Genomic DNA, 19,556 nt, shown 5'->3' with positions numbered 1-19,556 from the left:
CTCCCACTTAACCATCCTTTTATCCATTGTAGCAACTTACCCTTAATACCATTCTGCTCCAATTTGTACAATAGTCTTCAATGCGCAACAGTGTCAAAAGCTTTCCTGAAATCCGAATATATGATATCAGAATTATTTTTTGCATCCAGTTCCTTTGTAACCACATCATGTTTGTTTTGTTTGTTTGTTATTTGGTTTTTAGGAGCATTAGCAACTATGGCCATATTGCTCCGGGAATATGCGGTGGTCATTTCCTGACCTTTCTGCATCCTTCGTATTTGGCGGTCATGGACTCTAACCCCGTTCTAATCAAGTGTGTGCTACACACTGCTGCTCCTTCCCGCCTGGCTACGGAGGCGCCGATAACCACATCATAATAACCAATCAAATTTGTCAGACAAGATTTTCCCTTAACAAACCCATGCTGTGTCTGAATTATTGCTGCATTCCTGTCTAGATGATCCTGCAATGCATCTTTAACCAGTGACTCCATTATTTTACCTGGAACAGAAGTTAAACTAACTGGTCGGTAATTACACGTCACCCTTCAATCCCCCCTTTGTGAATTGGGGATACATTTGCACATCTCCAGTCTGTGGGAACCTCCCAGGTCCAAGGATGCTCTCATAATTATGGCTAAGGGTTTGCTTAGTTGCTCTGCCACCTCCTTTAATATAACTGGATAGATCCCATCCACCCCAGGTGCTTTTCTTATGTTTAACTTCAATTTCTCCTCCACGTTGCTCTCAATTATTACAAAATCATTAAGTATCCTGCTACAATTTGATAACCTTCTGCCATTTTCAAACCTTAATAATTCCTCATGTGTGAATGTAGATGCAAAATACTCATTCAGTTTGTTTGCTATCTGAGCAGGATCATCAACAGTCAAACCATCGATGTCAAGTGGACCAATCAGATTCACCCCCTTCCTTTTAGAGTTTATATAAGTAAAGAAATCCTTGCTGTTTTTCTTAGAATCTTTTGCCAAGGATTTCTCATAATCTGCCTTCACCTGCCTAACCTCCTTTGTGACCTGATTACGGACTAGCTTATATCTGCCATAGGCTTCTGAGTTGCTTGATAATTTATATGCATCCCACGCATTTTTCTTCTCTGTTACAATTCTCATTAGTTCATTTGATAACCATTTAAGCCTAAACCTTGAACAATATTTCTTATTATGTATGGAACTTTTAGTAGCATCCATGATTAATTCCTTGAATGCTTCCCACTAAGAATTTACTGTTAGTAACATCGTCAGTTGATCCCACTGTTCAGAATTTAAAAATCTCTGAGACCACTGTACTCACCTTTACAGAAGCAAAAACCCTTTCCTTTACCCCTAATTGGTAATTAAATCTTTAAGTAAATCCCACATCAGTACACTGTGATCACTGCCACCTAGTGGTTCCTTTATCTGCAAATTCTTAATACACGAATGATCACTGCTGATAACCAGATCTCTGGTTGCCTCTCGAACATGCTGCTGTTGTTGTTTTTACCACCACACGTAACATCAAAACTCCAGCCAGTGGACCAAGGCATTATTAAAAATTAAATTTCATTATCGAAAGAAAATAATGAAGATTGTCAATGCGTTATCAGAAAATAGAAACTTGGAGGTTACAATTAACCTTAGAGATTGCATCTCTGAACTGGCAAAAGTTTGGACAAACAATGTCACCGAAAGCAGGATTTGCATTGAATACAGAAGTCGAACAACAACTGAACGAACAAGATGAACTGACCCTTTCACAACTGAAAAACTTTTGGACATTATTAGAATCGTCCGGAAACATCGAAAATGAAATAACACTGGATAGTTATGTTTATGTAGATCAAGATCTGACTACAGTAGAACATCCAAATGAAGATGAAATACTGCTGAACAGTGTTAGACACGACCATTATCACAAATAAATTAATGATGACACTGAAGACGCATTAGAACAACCCACAGAAAAGCCAAGTCGCGAAGAAATGATTAACGCTTTTAAAACGGATCGTATAGATCTGCAGTTTTGTGAAAATGTTCCTGATAATGTTTTTAATGCTCTGAACAAATGTGAGGTTTTCTCTGAGAATCAGAGATTTACTTGTGCTGTGCAAAAGAAAATTAGACTTTTTAAATTTGTGATACTTAACGGTGAAAATTGTGTAAACGTAATTTAAGTAATGTTTTTGAAATAAAATACATTAAAAATAAATGTACATTTGTTTTCATTTTCTAATTAGATAACAATTTCTAATAAAAAAGATATTCTCTGTATAATGAAATTTCTCTATAACAAATTTTTTCGCTGGATTTATCGAATTCGTTATAGGGAAGTTCGACTGTATTTGTATTTCTGAGCCCAAAGCAGATTCCGTTGTTGAATATTTATAGGCATTTAGAAATTGATTAAAGATCTATCTTTTGTAGGTGAACAGGTGATAGCTATTATAATGTAGAAGCATACCGGTGTTTGTTGGTTTTCGATAGATGCTAAATTGTATTTTATTCGAGTCCCAAGTAAGGATGAAATTTAGAAAGTTTAATGACTGTATATCTGTATTCTCCCTTTCCAATGTAAATTTGAGTCTAGAATGAATATTATTAAACAAATGTAAAATGTCTTGGATAGTGCTACTATCAGTAATAACTAGAACATCATTTAAATACTTCCCATAGTATGTGATACAGGGTCGAAAAGGTGTCAAATGTATATGCCCAATTGTTGAGAGACAGATCTCTGACATTAAGCCACTCAGGCTCAAACCCATTGGCAATCCAAACTACTATTACTATTGTTGGTTGGTGTAATATTTTGTATCCTATGTACCACTCATGGTTTTTACCATGAATGGTAACATAGGAAACTATGACAGGTATGTACCATTCATGGTTTCTGTGATTATTGCTTTAAAAGTATTCCATAATTCAAATGTATTTGCCATCCCTCGCAATCTGCCAAGTTCAAAGATGTCATATAGCACCTTAAACTGTCCAAATCCCATCTTTTGAAGTTAAAAGGTGTGCCTTTACCTTTAACTACTGCAACCACTTTCTTCATCTTCCAACTGATAATTGCACAATCATTTCCTGACAACAGTTCCTGTACTTTAAGCCCTGTGATGTCATCTGATTCATTAGTAATGATGAGGTCAAGAATATTCTTACCCCTATTCTCTAACATACTCGTACAAATAATAACCATGCGGTTTACTTAAAATTTTTCCCCATCGTTAGTTTCCCTCCCACTTATTCCAATCAATATGGGGCAGATTAAATTCACCCATAAGAAAACATTCACGCTGGCTTGTCCATTCCATCTATAACTCTTTGAAGTAATTCACATCACACAGATTCTATGCTGGAAGATGTAACTTGTGACTCAGCCAAAGCTCTTTTTGCACTCAGGCTGCTTTTGATAAGAAGCATGACCCCTCCACTCCTGCTACCTTCCTAAATACATTACACGTACTGCAGTGGAACTTGTCATCACCAATGTCTGGGTGGCACCACGTTTCTGTTAGCCCTATTATAACAGCGCTAGTTGTCCTAACTGAGAGTTCAAATTCAGCCATTTTATTAACACTCTTGAAATTACTGTAGACACAGTTGAGACTAAGTAATCTTCTATAGTTGATTACCCCAACCATCCCTTTAAGTTATTTAGGTTTGTATCCCAAGCTTTACCTTCTCTCTCATTTGAAACATTGCTACCCTCAGACCATCTTATCAACATTGGCTGTTGTGGAAACAAACAAGAATTCATGAGGTGGATGAAAGTATTACTTTGATCCATATCATCAGATAAATGCAAATCTAAATAACTCTTCTCTGCACTAACTGCAAGTTTTGCTGAACCCTTAGGGTATCCTCAATTATACCAACAAAAATCTTTGTTCTACCTTTGTTCAAATGAACAAACACCATTCTACAAAACAGATTTCTACATATAAATGTGGGCCATGCTGATAAAAATGTCCTCCCTAGAGCCTTGCAGATTCCGTCTGCATAGTAAAAACTCTGCATTTATTATATAATACTTCTTAAACAATAGCAATTTAAATCATGAGTATTAAAAAGTCTCGAGTTAATCCACAGCATAGTCCCTCCCATCGTTACAGGGCAGAATTGCAGACATGTTCTGGCCTAACTCATGGCATTTTTTCAGCAAATGTCTATTTTCTCAGCATATAGTCAGGTCATGTATGTTTAAATATCATTAGTCTCCACATGAATAATAATTCTCTCTTTTCCTCCCTTAAAATCTGACAATCTGTTGGTAACATAATTGTTGCTCCTGACAAACAGACACTGGTTCTGGATGGATCACCTATCTTTAGTACAAAAAAAAAAATACCCATTTCCCTGACAATAGTCTCTCAATAAAACTATATCACCTTTGATCACAGCAGTCTCTACTCAACTATTCTTTTCTGGGAACTGAATTGAGGGAGCATCACTTGGGAGGTCAGGAGATACTTCAATCCCCAATGAGCTCCAAGTTACATTTGTTTCTAGGGCAAGCACTTATTTCTTTAGTGACTCAATTTGATTTTGTTTTTATGGTGCATGAGCGATTGTTTGTATAGACTGTGATTATACCAACAATGAAATCATGATTCACACTGGGAATCGTCCACAGGTACAATCGTCCATTCAAGTAAAATTTAGAGAGTGAGTACACAGTTGAATTAAAAAATTAACTGACACTAGGCACAGACATTCAAGATATAACAATAAATTTAATACAAACATCAAGATATAACAATAAATTTAGCACAAGCACAGAACACAGACATAGCAGCTTTTGGCTACTCTGTGCAGCCTTTATCAACTGACTGAGCACTGAAGAGCTGTGGTTTTATGTGCATGGGTTGACTTTCAAGTACATAAGCTTGTGGGGGTCACAGGAGGGGGTGGTGATTGTGTGTGAAGGGTGATGAAAAAGTGCCAGAGAGCAGTGGGGGGGGGGATAAGAAATGGTTGAGGTAGATGACAGTGATGGCGACTGCCGACCTCGCAAAGGAGGAGAGGCTCAAAGTTCAGGTGTATATGGGTGCCACTGTCTCCGTTGATTGCAATTTCAGTGGTGCTGATGTGTGGCAATTCTAACCAATGGCAGATCTTGGAATCCACAGATCTTGAAATTATGTGAAAAGCCTATGATTTTAGCATTGTTGGGTGTGATTAGTGTCTGTCCTGCCAAAGGTGCACAGCTATTGCTATGGGCAAAGCTGGCTCTAGTGACGGCAATGTTGTGGTCCCTAGGTTGGTCTTCCAATTGATGGACAGGTTCACCGATATAGCTAGCGCCACAGTCCCAGCAGGGTATTCATTAAATGATCCCAATCCACTTCAGAGATGGAATCGGTGATTTTAGAGGGGATGGACTGCAATTTTTTGCCGTGTGTTCGTACGGTGCAGATGTAGCTCCATAAGATTCTGGAAATGCCTTGTGATAACGTGGGATAAAATGGAATAGTGTGCATAGTGTTAGGGTCAGGTACCACCTGTGGTTTTCCACAACCACGCCGTATGTACGCTCTGAAGAAATACAGTACAACTGTAAATGCCAGAATAAAAAGAGTGTTGTGTGTTGAATGTGTAGTACTATATTGGGTTATAGTATGTCCTGGCATTCGGCCACAGGGCCCTGGTGGGACCCCTCATTGCCAGAACACTCCACTAGGAGGTAGCCAGGAGGCCCATTATTCTCTGGTTTATCTCTGCCAGGTTTGCCTGAGCTTCCTGGACATATATAAAAAAAAAAAAAGGAAAAAATAAAATAAATTTCAATAAAAAAAATAATAAAATAAAAAGTAATGAAAATAGAAGGGTCAATGTCCATGGAGATGCAAGTAGGGGTAGGAGTATGTAATCCAGGTTTGTAAAATCCAGGTTTTTCTTTTTAAGAGATTCTTATCTCTGCAAGCCAATTATAGTCTCATCCTGAGAAAATGTATGAGGGTGCTAATTACTTGAAGAGGTATATGATTTCAAGTCAGTGGTTTCCTTTGTTCTTTTATAGGGGAGGTTCAGAGTTGTCGCAATCTTGGGTCTGCAAATGTTTTCTTTTAGCGAATAGGTCCTGGGCAAACAGAGAAGGCACAATAATGCTGCTTTTCATTAACAAGGTTCTGCTCATAACCTCACGGCATTTGCTGGATTCTGGTAAAGAAGACCAATCTTATGTCTTCGTAGAGCGGACAGGACAGAAGAGGTGCTCCCAAGTTTCACTGAGCCTGCATGTGCAGCAAGGATCCTGTACCATACCCATTGAGGAAAGTTTGTCGTTGATCAAACCATGGCCCGTAATAAGGAATGTAGCATACAGACCCAGATTAAACCATGGATGAGGTTTGGAATAGAGCTGGGAAACATTTGGTAAAAAATTTTTTGGTTGTCTCTGTCCATCTGTTTTGCCAGATTTGGATAAGTTGGTTTGCTATTCTTTCTCATTCCTGTTTGACTTTTTGACTGGGTCAATGGTGATGTTCAGGACGGATGCAGGGATTCCTTTAGAGAGGCAGTAATGCAGACCCCCATAAAATGACCTCCAGATCCAAGGGAAGAAAGAATGCCTGCCAGGATCTGAAGGGCAGGACTGTGCAGCAAGCACATGTAGTAGCTAGAAGGATACTGTGCTATATAGTAATCAGTTTCCGTTGATTCTTTGTCAGAGTGGTTCGCAGAAACTAGACTCCAGCACAGTATGTTATGATGGAGAGAAAAATGGCCCTGTATAGTAGAGAAAGAGTGCAATGTTTTAAGCACCAGTCAGTAATTTGCTGTATAATCATTGAGAAAATGTCAACAAATATGACATATCTGAATGCATGTCTGAAATTTTTAATTTGATGTTAATTTCCAAATGTTATACTAAAAGTATATTTAAGATCCAAATAATATTACCATAGATTTTGATTTCTAAATTTAAATTTTGCCTAATCAAGTGCTTTTTCTCAATGAAAACATTTTCTTCTTCTCAGTTTGGTCTAAAAAGACTTCTCAAATGAATGTCAATCAATTTTATTAGGAGTGGGGAAGGGTCACAAACAATGGTTATCTGATGTTCACTCTTTCAATATGCAAATTCAGCTGTGTAGAACTACTAGCTGACTGTATGAGTGCAGTCAGCTCTTCTCACACTAAAATGTTGTTTGCTTCCCAGACATATCAAACTGGTTTATGGGGGCTTCAGAAGTGCACTAATGACAAACCCAAGAACAAAGAAAAAGTTTCCTCATTGAAGAAAAAAGCAACCAATTTATATAATTTTAAATTTAAAGATTGTACAATCTAAATGGTAATATTTAGTCCAATTTTAACATCAAATTCAAAAATTTCAGCAAATATCAACAAGAAAACATCTTGATAAATAGTTTTTTTTTAACCTACAAATAAGGGAGAGAAAACCTTCTGATTTTTAATCAGAAGGTTTTCTGATATCTATGGTATGAATATCTATGATATTCTGATATCTATGGTATAAATATCTATGGTATGAATTGGCCTCTAATGAATCGAAGGCAACTCTATCGCACGCATAGATTGCAATTCCAAACAGAAAACCAACCAGATAATTCATCCTTTGACAGGAATCATTAATACTGCAATACTGTGTATCTATAAATACACAATATTTCAGCATTACTGTCTGCAAATTTCTCTTCAATAGAAGACTACAAACTGACTAGGTCTATCTATTAGAATACCACTTTTGCAAAATGTTATTCTGGTCTAATGACTTAATTTGTTTTAAATGCATATCCTCAAACTTGCATTGTGCTACAGTATAACTACTATGAATGTAATCAGACACTAAGGTCTTTCAAATATCTTATTACAGTAATTTTCCCTGAAAAAGAACATACTAACAAGCATATTTTTTTATTAATCTTGACATTTTTCATAGGCTTTATATATAAGTGTAAGAAAGACTAATTTTTTGAGAGAAAATAATTCAAAATGTGTATTCCCTGTACCTTCCTCATAACTACAAACCAGTGAATTGATGCTAACATCTGAAAACTATAATTTTAGACATTCAATAGAATTTAAGGCAAAAACAGATACCCGGAGCATTTGTAATGTACAATAACATATCTAGTTTAAAACTTGTTTTTTTATGAAAAGGAAACACTACACCTAAGTATATGAACCCAATTTGTGTTTTCTCACCTTTCCACAATTAATGTATTCTACAGCAGTTTCACGGAAGAAAAAATATACATACTCTCCACTGTGGATTGAGCTAACAAAGTTGGGTGCTGAAAAAAATTAAATAAAGTATTAATAATAATAAATTTTAAAACAGCAGACTTTCTAATTTGCATATATTTTTGGCAAATTGTGATATATAAACAAATCCTAACTGAAATTAAACTACAAGTCCAATATGTTTAATCTGATCCATAAATATCATAGGGAGACAGCAATTCAAACTGCAAGTCTGCATCTTTTTGTTGGGTGGCAATATACATTGGGTGGTAAACACAAATAATACTAAAAACATGACAAATTAAATATTAATTACTGACAATGATCACAGAGCTGTATGATTTAACATTAAATTAGGGAAAAGGATCACATTCACAACGGTTGACTGATTTAATGTCATCAATAAAAACTGGGTTATCACTTGCAAATCACTGCATATCCAAAGGTGTTTGACGTGGGCACTCTTCTGGGAACTTAAGTTCAAGAACACATCAGTATGCTGTGGAATGATTGATGCTTATATTTGATCAAGCACAGTATTCTTCCATTAAGATTAATATGTATATATAAAAAAATCATAAGAAAGGAGACTTTCCTTTCCTGGCTCTTCTCTTAGGAAGGGAAAGAGCTATTTGGAATAAAAGAAAATTTAAGGAACACTTTGAAGAAAAAAAAAAAAAAAAATGCCTACATCACTTTAGATAAGCACTTTAAAGCACAAAGAAATCACTGAGTAAAATACTCTACACCCAGAACCAAATCTAAAGAGAGCCTGTTTGGAGAAATCGTAAAAAGGCATCTCACGTTTTGAGAACTAACTTCAGGACCTGGAGCTTTTTTATCATACAACTTGTTCAAGAGATCAAAACAGGCATTGGGTAGACCAGGTAGTATGCTAATAAGTCAGCTTGATCTTTACTGAGGATGCAACATAGCCATCCATTATAACCGAGGTGTAAGTATAGATGAGCAGAAGTTGTGGCCAACAGCAATGGGTAGAGGCGAGGCTAGGCAGCTCTACTGCCATTTGGTAAAGAAGCAATTTTTCCAATTTTAGTCTGTTCAAAATAGTTTGGATTGATTAATAACTGATTTACAACTGTTACATTCTTTAGCATTAACAGAAATTCAACTAGGGGTCTGAGTAGAAGCCAGCTGCAATATGCTACACCCTTTTTTGAACAGCCTTAGCACATTTTATTGGAAAAGCAATAGATAAAGTAATTTAGAGGAAGGATGAGATTTTAGGATAGAATGAAAAACAAGTTTCATTCCTACAAGAATAATTTCACTGTTTGAACAGTGAAATTATTCTTGTAGGAATTTTCCAATGTCACATTAGAACCAGAAGATTTAAAACAGTGAGCCAACCAAGGAAAACAGTAGTAGAAATCACACTGATCACTCATCTTATTTAGCATCACTAATATAGCCCAGAGAGAGAGAGACTCAGCTGACGAAGACACCATCAAAAATTTGTGATCTAACACAAACTGTATGAGGAAGAGGTCACCAGTGTTGGATGTAGTTAGAATTGCATGATACTGTGGCAAACAAATAAACAAGTTGAATAAGGTCATTAATCATCCAAGTCTCCACATCTTGACAACAAGGACCATTAAAAAATCAAAGAAAATTACCTAACTGTTAGGAAAGTTGGACTAGAGAAGAGTTTTAAATAAAAAAAGGAAACATTGAGTTTTTTTGTAAAGAGACAACAGATACTTACTACCTTTGAAACAAACAATCACAAAGCAATAATTAGAACCACAGAGTATGAGTAGTAGTTGCAGCAAACCAACAATTGAGATTCTTTCAGAAAAAGTAGGTGGAACTAGGGAGAACTGTAGATGGAAATGGACATCACTGAGACTGGAACTGATACCGCATAATGAATGAAATTTTTGGGAGTTTAAGTTAATTTCTTACAGAAATTTCTATATTGACTATTCGTTATTCATTGTACAGACATTAACAGTTGAGGGGAACATGTACGAATTAATAAAATTTTGGATGTGGTATACACACAGTAAGAATATGCCTCACTCCTTAACATAAAGCTGACTTAAGTGCCTCCCATATATACATTACTGTGAATTCATCCAATTACTCGCTGGAAGGGCAGAGGCAGCAAGTTTACACAGTAGCTGATTCATTTATCTCCTAGAGTTACAAATGTTTCATCTAGTGTACTACTAGCAGTTGCCCAATGAAAAGTTTTAAAACTACTTCTGAAGTGAAAGGAATTTGAACCATACCATGATATCCACCGAAACCAAGGATAACATGACTCATACTGCATGAGAAGAGGTGGGGAGAAGGAAAAAGCTTTGCTCTTCAGACTATACAGTCTTCATTACTTTAAGTCCTCCAATAAGTGGTGATATGCACTGGGTGATGAAAGTCATCCCACCTATCATTGCCTGCTGATACACAGGGTCAGCCATTTCTGTGTAATATGGATGCCATGCCTCATTTTATGTACCATCAAGAAGATGCAAGCAGAATTACTGCTTGTTGATGAACAAACAAGCTATGCTGAAATTCGGACCAGTTCAAATTGGACCTGAATATCAACTCTATTAGTGGTCGACTCAGATGTAGCAGCCCTAGCTATCAAATCTGAAACAATGTGACAAGCCTCAAGTACCAATGAATGCTTAAATGACAAATACCTTTTATCTATAAAATGGGATTCCCTCCCCCACCAATCAACAGTGTATGATACCACACATTTGGAGAATGTAATAAAAAAATAAAGAAAAATTTTGCAAGAAAGGTATGCAGAGCTCAATTGACACATTCTCCACATTAAACATGTTCAGAATCCCTAACAATGTATATTTCAAGAAATATATACCTTACAGTAGTTATTTCATTACATAACCATAAACAGGAATTCTTACTTTGTTTGAAAGTTTTGATCATTAGCTGAAGACTGAAGATTAACCATGGCACTCTTCACGTGATGATCTTTCTTGGATTTAAGTTACATTACATTCACTAGATTTTGTACCAAGACTGCAATCATCAGATTTGACAGGAAATTAGAAGTATCACATCAGTAATTCTGAAATTACTCTCCAGTCACAGCTACCCAATTCTAACTACTGAACTAATATTCTATACCAATGGCGCTCAACCAGGGAGTCTGCACACCTGCAGTACAAAGGAGTGCCTCAGGCATTGCATCCAAAGCAGCACATTTTTGTGTGCTTAGTTTATTTACAGTAAAATATTTATTAGCTAATTGTGAAATTTTACTGATTTTATTGTGCATTTTTATTTCTGATTCCCTAGAATTTATTGTTTTGAGAAAACTAAACTGTCTGGCTGTGCTGAAGTGAAGTCATGAGATCTCTCCACCTTCTCAATGAACTATCTGTACACTTATTTTTGCTATTTTACCTTGCAACTTGATAAGAACACTGATGTCAGCAGCCTAGCTATGTTGTTAGTATTTGTTTGATACCTGTATAATGGGTGAGCTGTAAAAATTTTTAAAATTTACATTAAACTTTTTTAAGTGTGTTCAATTGATTTTAATTGTTTTCAATTTATTTTTTACTGTAATCATTTTGCATTAATGTTTAATTCATTTTAATTTCTGGAGAGTGTCATATGGAAGTTTTCTACGTATCATATTGAGGTAAGCTTCTCTTATTCTTTTACAAATGGTAAGCTGTACGAAGACATTATCTGTGATGGTTTGGAAAACATTACAATAGGACCCAATATTTTTGATAAATTGGTCAACTACTGAATGCTGGGCACTCAGGATGAAGGGTCCATAGTCACAAATGGTTGTTAGTGTAGTATCTCAAATAGAGAGCTTTATAGTAACTGAAAAAAAAAAAGTTTCTAGTACCCCAGCTTGGCCTAAAACTGAGGAACTAATGAAAACATTGTCTATTTGAGTCTTTCCACTTGCTGTGAATGACAAGGGAGGGAGAAGCAACTCAGACTTCTAACTGGTGAGGGCCGTGCAAGACTCCACATGTGCCTTCCCACCACTGCAATCTCAACACTGGCTCTGAGTACCTCCTTGCTGAGACAACTCCAGCTTTGAAAATTGTTAAAAAATACTTCTTGTCGCACAATTTATGACCTTTATAGAATTATTAACTAACTATTTAGCAACATTTGTCACCAAAAGGAGTTACTTAGAAGGAAGTGTGCTATTGAAGTGCAATAAATTTTTTTTTTTTTTTTTTAAATTTTAACACAAGTAAATGATAGATTTCAATGGGAATAGTTTTCCCTTGATAAGCATCAAATAACGCATAGCTAATGTGATTTATAAATTTTTAGCTCCATTAGCGATGGAAATAGAGGCGTAGACACAAAAATTACTCATTTTCCTGTCGGACGACACCATATTTCATTTTAAAAATATTTTTAAATTATATTTTAAACCTACGTGTTGAGCTCTTTTCCAACTGTATATAATAAGCTATAAGCTGTCGACAACATTTTCCCCTCAAATTTACACACCCCACACCCATTTCTTCGACAATTTTTAACAACGATCAATACAGCATTATGTTGGCCCACATATACAAACCCATTCAAAAATTAAGTCAATTGGTTGAGTGGTTCCAGAGATGGAACCACTCAACCAATTGAAACTACAATGTTGTGACAGACTGACAGACAGACAACCGAGTGACATTATAACGGTCCTTCGTTAGACTACGGACCCTAAAAAAATTAGCTGTTTTTGTGCCCATGAACTTGACTGGAAGAAGTGTACTGATGTCTGTACTGAGAGTGCCAAGGCAATGCAGTGTCCCATTTCAGGCACTGTTATGAGAATCAAGGCAGTAGCACAACTTTCCCATTCAAATAGTCACGGTGTACTAAACAAGGAAAATTTTAATGTGAAAACATCCCTATAAAACTGAAAAATTAAGACTAACAGAATTTGTCAATTATGTGAAATGGTAGTGGCTTAAATACAAGCCACTTTTCCATCAGATTTTCAACAAAATAGGTGGTGACTACAACTGATTACTTTTATTACACTAAAGCACATTGGCTGAGTCGAGGTAAAGTGCTGATGAGATTCTCTGAATTACACTCTCAAATTGATGTTTTTTGCTAATTGTAGAGCTGAAGCCACGAGAAAAACAAGATAAACTGCAGAGATTCACTGACTTTGTCTAGTGATTGTAATTCACATGGGTTGCATACCTTGCCAATATATTTGAGCTGAACGCACTGAACATATTACTTCAAGGTAAAAACACAACACTTCTCATGGATAATGATAAAGTTATTACATTCAAAGATAAAATTATTCTTTGGAGAAAAAGCTGAAGCAGGACAACAGGATACTTTCAATACTTTGTCTTGATTTGAAAAAATCTCTGCAGAATCACTCAGAAAGCAATAATTGACCACCTCACACAGCTGTCACTCTTTGAAAGAACATTTTCCTGTCCATACAGATATTAAAATTACATGTGGATAGTTAACCCTTTCTTGAAAAACCAGAAATCCTCAGTCCTATCCATAAAAGAACTGATGGATATCTCTTGTGAGATGTCACTCCAAGAAAAGTTTAGTTGTTCCACTGTCTTTGTTCTAGGCTATTTTGTTGGACTCTTTCCCTAATATAGAGTACAAAGCAGTTCATAAACTTTTACCATTTGTGACGACTTATGTGAATGTGGGTTTGCCAAATACTCTGACACAACCAAAAAACAAAAACAGACTGTTTCAGTAAACATTTGCTATCAATTATCAAGCTTTGACACTTAATTTCAGAAAAATAACTGAAAATCTGTTGCAGTCTCTTGTTAGATTCAACTGAGTAATCCTTTTTTTTTTTAATTTGGAGTCTTAATAATAGTTACTTTTTTTCTTTAAGGTTACAATTTTAAAACCTGATTATTTTTTTTGTTCTACTATAATACAGTTCATACATGCATAAAACTGAAAAATACCACTTTCTTATTGTTCTATGCCTACAATAATCTAAAGCAGCACTTCCCAAACTGGAGTCTGTAGACCAGTTCCAGGGGGTCTGTAAAACGGACCCTCTGGAACTAGTCAAATTATTTGTTGTATGTATAACAAATTGATGAATATAGTTACTATATATTTATTAGTGTGAAGCAGAGCTATAATGCTCAATACGTTCTATGTTGATATCAAATATTTGTAAAAGAATAAAAGAAGTTTACCTCAAAATGATACTTAAAACATTCACGTATGATACGCTCCAGAAATTAAAACAAAACAATTAAAAAATTGAAAATCTTACATTACAGTAAGAAATAATTAACAATAATTAAAAATCAAATGAACACAATTTAACGCAATTTAAAATTAAGTAAAAAATTAATTTAACGAAAATAATTGCAAAATGATTTTCCTTCCTGAAGCTGAGAATGCTTTGACCGTATGTCATGATCACAGGAATGAAAGATTTTGTTTCGTTTTAATTTCTCAAGAGTATTATATGGAAGTGTTCTACATATCGTACTGAGGTAAACTTCTTATTCAACTATATATTTATGTAAAAATAAGAATAAAGTTGAGTTGTTTCAAACATAAAACTTTGAACTTCCTTTTCAGAAAACCCAGTGTTCACACACACACACACACACACACACACACACACACACACACACACACACACACACACACACAGGTCCGCAAACTTTTGATTTTTGAAAGGGTCCATAGATCTCAGTAGTTTGGGAACCACTGATCTAAAGGAATACCTGAGGACCTTGCCAAATTTCCAGGGGGTACCTTGGCCAAAAAGGTTGAGAACCACTGTTGTAAACCACACCATTGTTCGTGATATGCCAAATTATTTTCCTACACAATAAAGTGCTCTACATAAAAACATAGAAAAATTTAACAAGTGTTCTTCCTTTGACAAATATTGTAACTCACAAAGTAATTAAGATTGAGTTCTACTTAATTTTCTTAACCATGGATATCATTGTATGTATATATTTTTCTTAATTGAGTTTTACTTTATCAGGTGAGCCACTTTAATAGAAATATTTTTTTGCACTTACCATTTAAATGTTGCCAGTTAAACTGTTCTGTCCTAAGAGGTTTTCTATAAATAAGAGGATCTGCTCCAGTAAACTGTGCTACCGTTGCCACATAAAGATCTTCATCTGTAAAGAATTCACAGCTTTAAATTAACCCACTTCAGTATGAATAAAAAGATAGTAATAATATTAAACTTCAATACTATTTATAAATTAACTGCAATTTATAAAAATTACTCTTGGCAAGAATATTTGACTTGAAAAAAACAATCTTTATCTCACCCCAGGAGCTCACATCTGGTGAGTATGGGCTTAGCAAACTCAGGGTCCTGAGCTGGATATCGTTTTTCTCTTGTTTTCTTAGTGATTCCCCCCCCCCCACAAGGCAGATATTGTTGGGATATCAGAGATGCAGTGTCACACAGACATAAGCAGTGCAGAATTGGAATTTGGAGAGATCAATGTGAACAAAAACGACAAGGGGAGGGAGTATGCTATTAGTTAAGAAACAAAAAAAAAAAAAAAAAACCCTAAGTAAATGCACCCAATTGATGTTGGTGAACAATGCAATGCCGGGTCTGTTTGGTGTGACATAAGCACTGGGAAAGGAAAAATGAGTAGGTGTGTTCTATAGGCCTAATAAATCTGATGAGTATAATGAACAGTAGTACACAGAAACAGTGGGCCAGTAAACCGAATGTCTTATGGGGGATTTTAACTTTCCAGATACTGACTGGAACTTATGACTAGCATTAGTACAAGCATATGACTGATGCAAGAAAGCAAGCTTATGCAGCATCAGGCAAAAAAAAAAACACGCTCCCATTTACCCTTTCATTCGTTCCAAATACCTGTCCAGCTCAGCCTTAAATTAATTTACACTATCAACTTCCACAACAAAGAATGGAAGTCTATTCCACCAATCAACTACCCGCTGAGACTAAAGGCAAACTTCTGCAGATCTATCCTACATCTGTCTTTCCTCGATTTGAATTTATGCCCTCTCAGGTGATTATTCTGAGCAAGAGGAAGAATCCCATCAGCATTGAGCATGCTCAAACCATTCAAGGCTTTATACACCACAATCAGATCATGTCGCAAGTGGCTAGTCATCAGACACTGTAATTTGCAAAATTACAGCCTTTCTTCATAAGAGCAACCCTTTGTTCAATTCACTAATCTTGTTGCTCTTCTCTGTATTCGTTTCAACAGCTCTACATTCTTGTTAAAATGAGGCCTCCAGACCTGTATATAGTACTCAAGATGTGGCTTGACCTTTGCATTATACAAAGGGATAATCACCTCTTAATCGCTGCTAGAAAAATTTCTGTATATCATTGACAAGACACTATGAGCTACTCTTGCAGACCATCTGCACTGCTCAGAAAACTTCATATCTGCCTGCACAATTACCCCCAGGTTCTTTTCGTTCTCTACCACTGTCAGTGTAGTATCACAGTTGATACGTCACTCTGGGGTTACTGCTTCCCATATGTAGTACTTTACATTTGTCGATGTTAAACTTCATTTGCCACCTCTCAGCCCATCTGCTCAACTTTTCTAGATCCTGTTGCAGCAGCGTACTGTCATTAGTGCCCTTAACAAACCTGCCAACCTTGGTATCATCTGCAAACTTGGACATTAAGCTTGATATACCATTATCAATATCATTTATAAATACAGAAAACAATGGACCCAACACTGAACCAAGGGACTTCACTAATAACATTAGTCCACAATGAGCAGTGTCCATTGATTACCACTCTCTGTCTTCTGCCACTCAACCATCCCTTTATCCACAGCAGCAATTTGCCTCCAATGCCACACTGCTCCAATTTGTGCAGCAATCTTCCATGTGCAACAGTATCAAAAGCCTTTCTAAGATCCAAATATATAATATCAAAGTTATTCCCTGCATCCAGTTCTTTTGTGACTGCATCATAGTATCCAATCAAATTGGTCAGGCAAGACTTTCCCTTAACGAAACCATGCTGTGTCCGAGCTATAACCGAAGTCTTGTCTAGATGATCTTGCAGTGCTTCTTTAACCAGTGCCTCCATTAATTTTCCTGGCACAGAAGTTAAACTAACAGGTTTATAATTACTTGTGTCGCCCTTTGATTCTCCTTTGTGAATTGGGGTCACATTTGCATATCCCCAGTCCATGGGTACCTTCCCTAAGTCCAAAGAAGCTCTCATAATTATGGCTAAGGATTTGCTTACTTCCTTTGCTGCCTCCTTTCTTAACTAATAGCATAACCCCTCTTCCCTTCCTATCTGGTTGGTCACTCTCACACTAGCAGGAATTTTGTGGATTTATTGGATGACTGTTTTCTACAGCAACATGTTCAAGAAGCAACCAGAGAAAGTAATACGCTTGATCTGATTATTAGCAGTGATTATTCATGCATTAAGAATTTGCAGATAAAGGAACCACTGGGTGATAGTAATCACAATGTACTGATATAGGAATTACTTAAAGATGTAACTACCAATCAATGCTAAAGGGAAGGGTTTTTTCTTTTGTAAAGGTAACCATGTGGATCTTAGACAGTTTTTAAATTCTGTACAGTGGGATCAACTGATGATGTTACCAACATTGAATTCTAAATGGGAAACCTTCACGGACTTCATTTTGGAGGCTATTAGGCTTTTCATTCAAAGTAAGAAATACTGTTCAAGGTTTAGGCCTAAATGGATGTCAGATGAATTAATGAGGCTTGTGGCAGAGAATAAAAATGTATGGGATGCATATAACGTATCAGGTGACACAGAAGCCCAATGCAGATATAAGCTAGTCTGTAATCAAGTCACAAAGGAGGTTAGGCTGGCAAAGGCAGATTACAAGAAATCTTTGGCAAAGGATGCAAAGAGTTCTTTATTTACATAAACTCTAGAAGGAAATGGATGAATCTGATTGACCACTTATCATAGGTGGGTTGACAATTGAAAAAAATATATGCGCAGGTAGCTGATAAACTGGATGAGTATTCTGCATCTACATTCACACATGGAATTATTCAATGAAGGGAGTGTCAGAAGTTTATCAAACTAACAAGGAGCTAAGTGATTTTGTAATAACTGAGAGCAAAGTGGAGGAGAAATTGTTGAAATTAAACATAAGGCACCTGGGGTGGATGGGATCTATCCAGTTATATTAAAGGAAGCAGCAAAGGAAGTACACAAATCCTTAGCCATAATTATGAAAGCTTCCTTGGACTCAGGGGATGTTGTTGTTATTTGGTTTTTAGGAGCATTAGCAACTAAGGCCATATTGCTCTGGGGATATGCGGTAGTCATTCCCTGACTTTTCCGCATCCTCCATATCTGGTGGTCACGGGCTCAAACCCAGTCTAATCAAGAAGCATGTGCTACGCACTGCTGCTTCTGCCCACCTGGCTACGCAGGCGCCTTGGACTCAGGTGAGGTCCCCATGGACTGGAGGTGTGCAAATGTATCACCAATTCACAAAGGGGGTACACAAAAGGTTAGGGCCAGTGTAAACTTTTGCGGGGCCGGGTTCAAAATTTGCACGGGGCCAAAAAAAAGAACACCTAAATAAATTATTTATTATAAACACATTATTACATAGAATATTATTTAATTTTTCTGGCCTTTTTCGTTGGAAAGTCTTCGATTACATCATCAAAATTTACGGAATTTGCTACCTCGCTTTCAATAGACAAAATAGTCAGAGATGTAAAACGTTCTTGGCTTACTGCATATCGAAGGCAATTCTTAATTTTAACTGCAAAAAACTATGCTCGGCTGAAGCTACAGTTACTGGCGTTGTCAACATTATTTGTAAGGCAATTAATAAATTGGGGTATGCTTCTGAAAGATTGCTTTTTATAATATATTCCATTGTGTCAAGACTAACTTTTCTGGCATAATCATCCGGAACATCTTGATTTCTTCATATACATCTGCTCCGTCTATATCTCCTAAATAGAGATGCATATCTTGGCAACATTTGAATAAATGTTGCTCATCCATATATTTACGATTTCACTCATATATAAAAAACCAAAAATGTTTTCATATAATTCAAACCTATTTTGAAATGATACTAATGCAGTATCTATTATCGTCAAAAAATAATTCACTCAGAAATTTTCTTCATCGCTGATTGTTGACGACTCCTCTCCTTTGAAATCAAAAAGTTTTCTTCTTTTACCTCTGTATGTAGACTTAAAATTAGGTGTTATATTTAATTATTTTGCAATATCTTTTGCTGTGGAAATGGCATTTACAAATCCTTCGTTTCTATATTTTTCGAAAAATGCATTCAGTTCTTTTAAATACTTTGTGGCCACATCTATATGC

The 19,556-nt window shown here is 36.1% G+C and overlaps 1 protein-coding gene across 10 annotated transcripts in view; it reads right to left on the bottom strand.

Annotated features, from left to right (window-relative positions):
* Sema1a (semaphorin 1a) overlaps window positions 1–19,556 on the bottom strand; it is a 699,485-nt gene that overhangs the window by 248,121 nt on the left and 431,808 nt on the right. For all 10 annotated transcript variants that reach the window (XM_090377935.1, XM_090377936.1, XM_090377934.1 and 7 more), the window contains 2 exons: window positions 15,253–15,357; window positions 8,177–8,265 (listed from right to left, as the gene is read on the bottom strand). In XM_090377935.1, coding sequence (XP_090234061.1) covers window positions 8,177–8,265; window positions 15,253–15,357 — 194 coding nt within the window. The remainder of the gene's footprint in view (window positions 1–8,176; window positions 8,266–15,252; window positions 15,358–19,556) is intronic.

The sequence above is a fragment of the Mastigoproctus giganteus genome, chromosome 7 (assembly GCF_048544385.1).
Source record: "Mastigoproctus giganteus isolate SK-2022 chromosome 7, ASM4854438v1, whole genome shotgun sequence".
Lineage (NCBI taxonomy): Eukaryota > Metazoa > Arthropoda > Arachnida > Uropygi > Thelyphonidae > Mastigoproctus > Mastigoproctus giganteus.
Note: the sequence above shows the minus strand (reverse complement) of the source record. Positions and strands in the feature narration are given on the sequence as shown.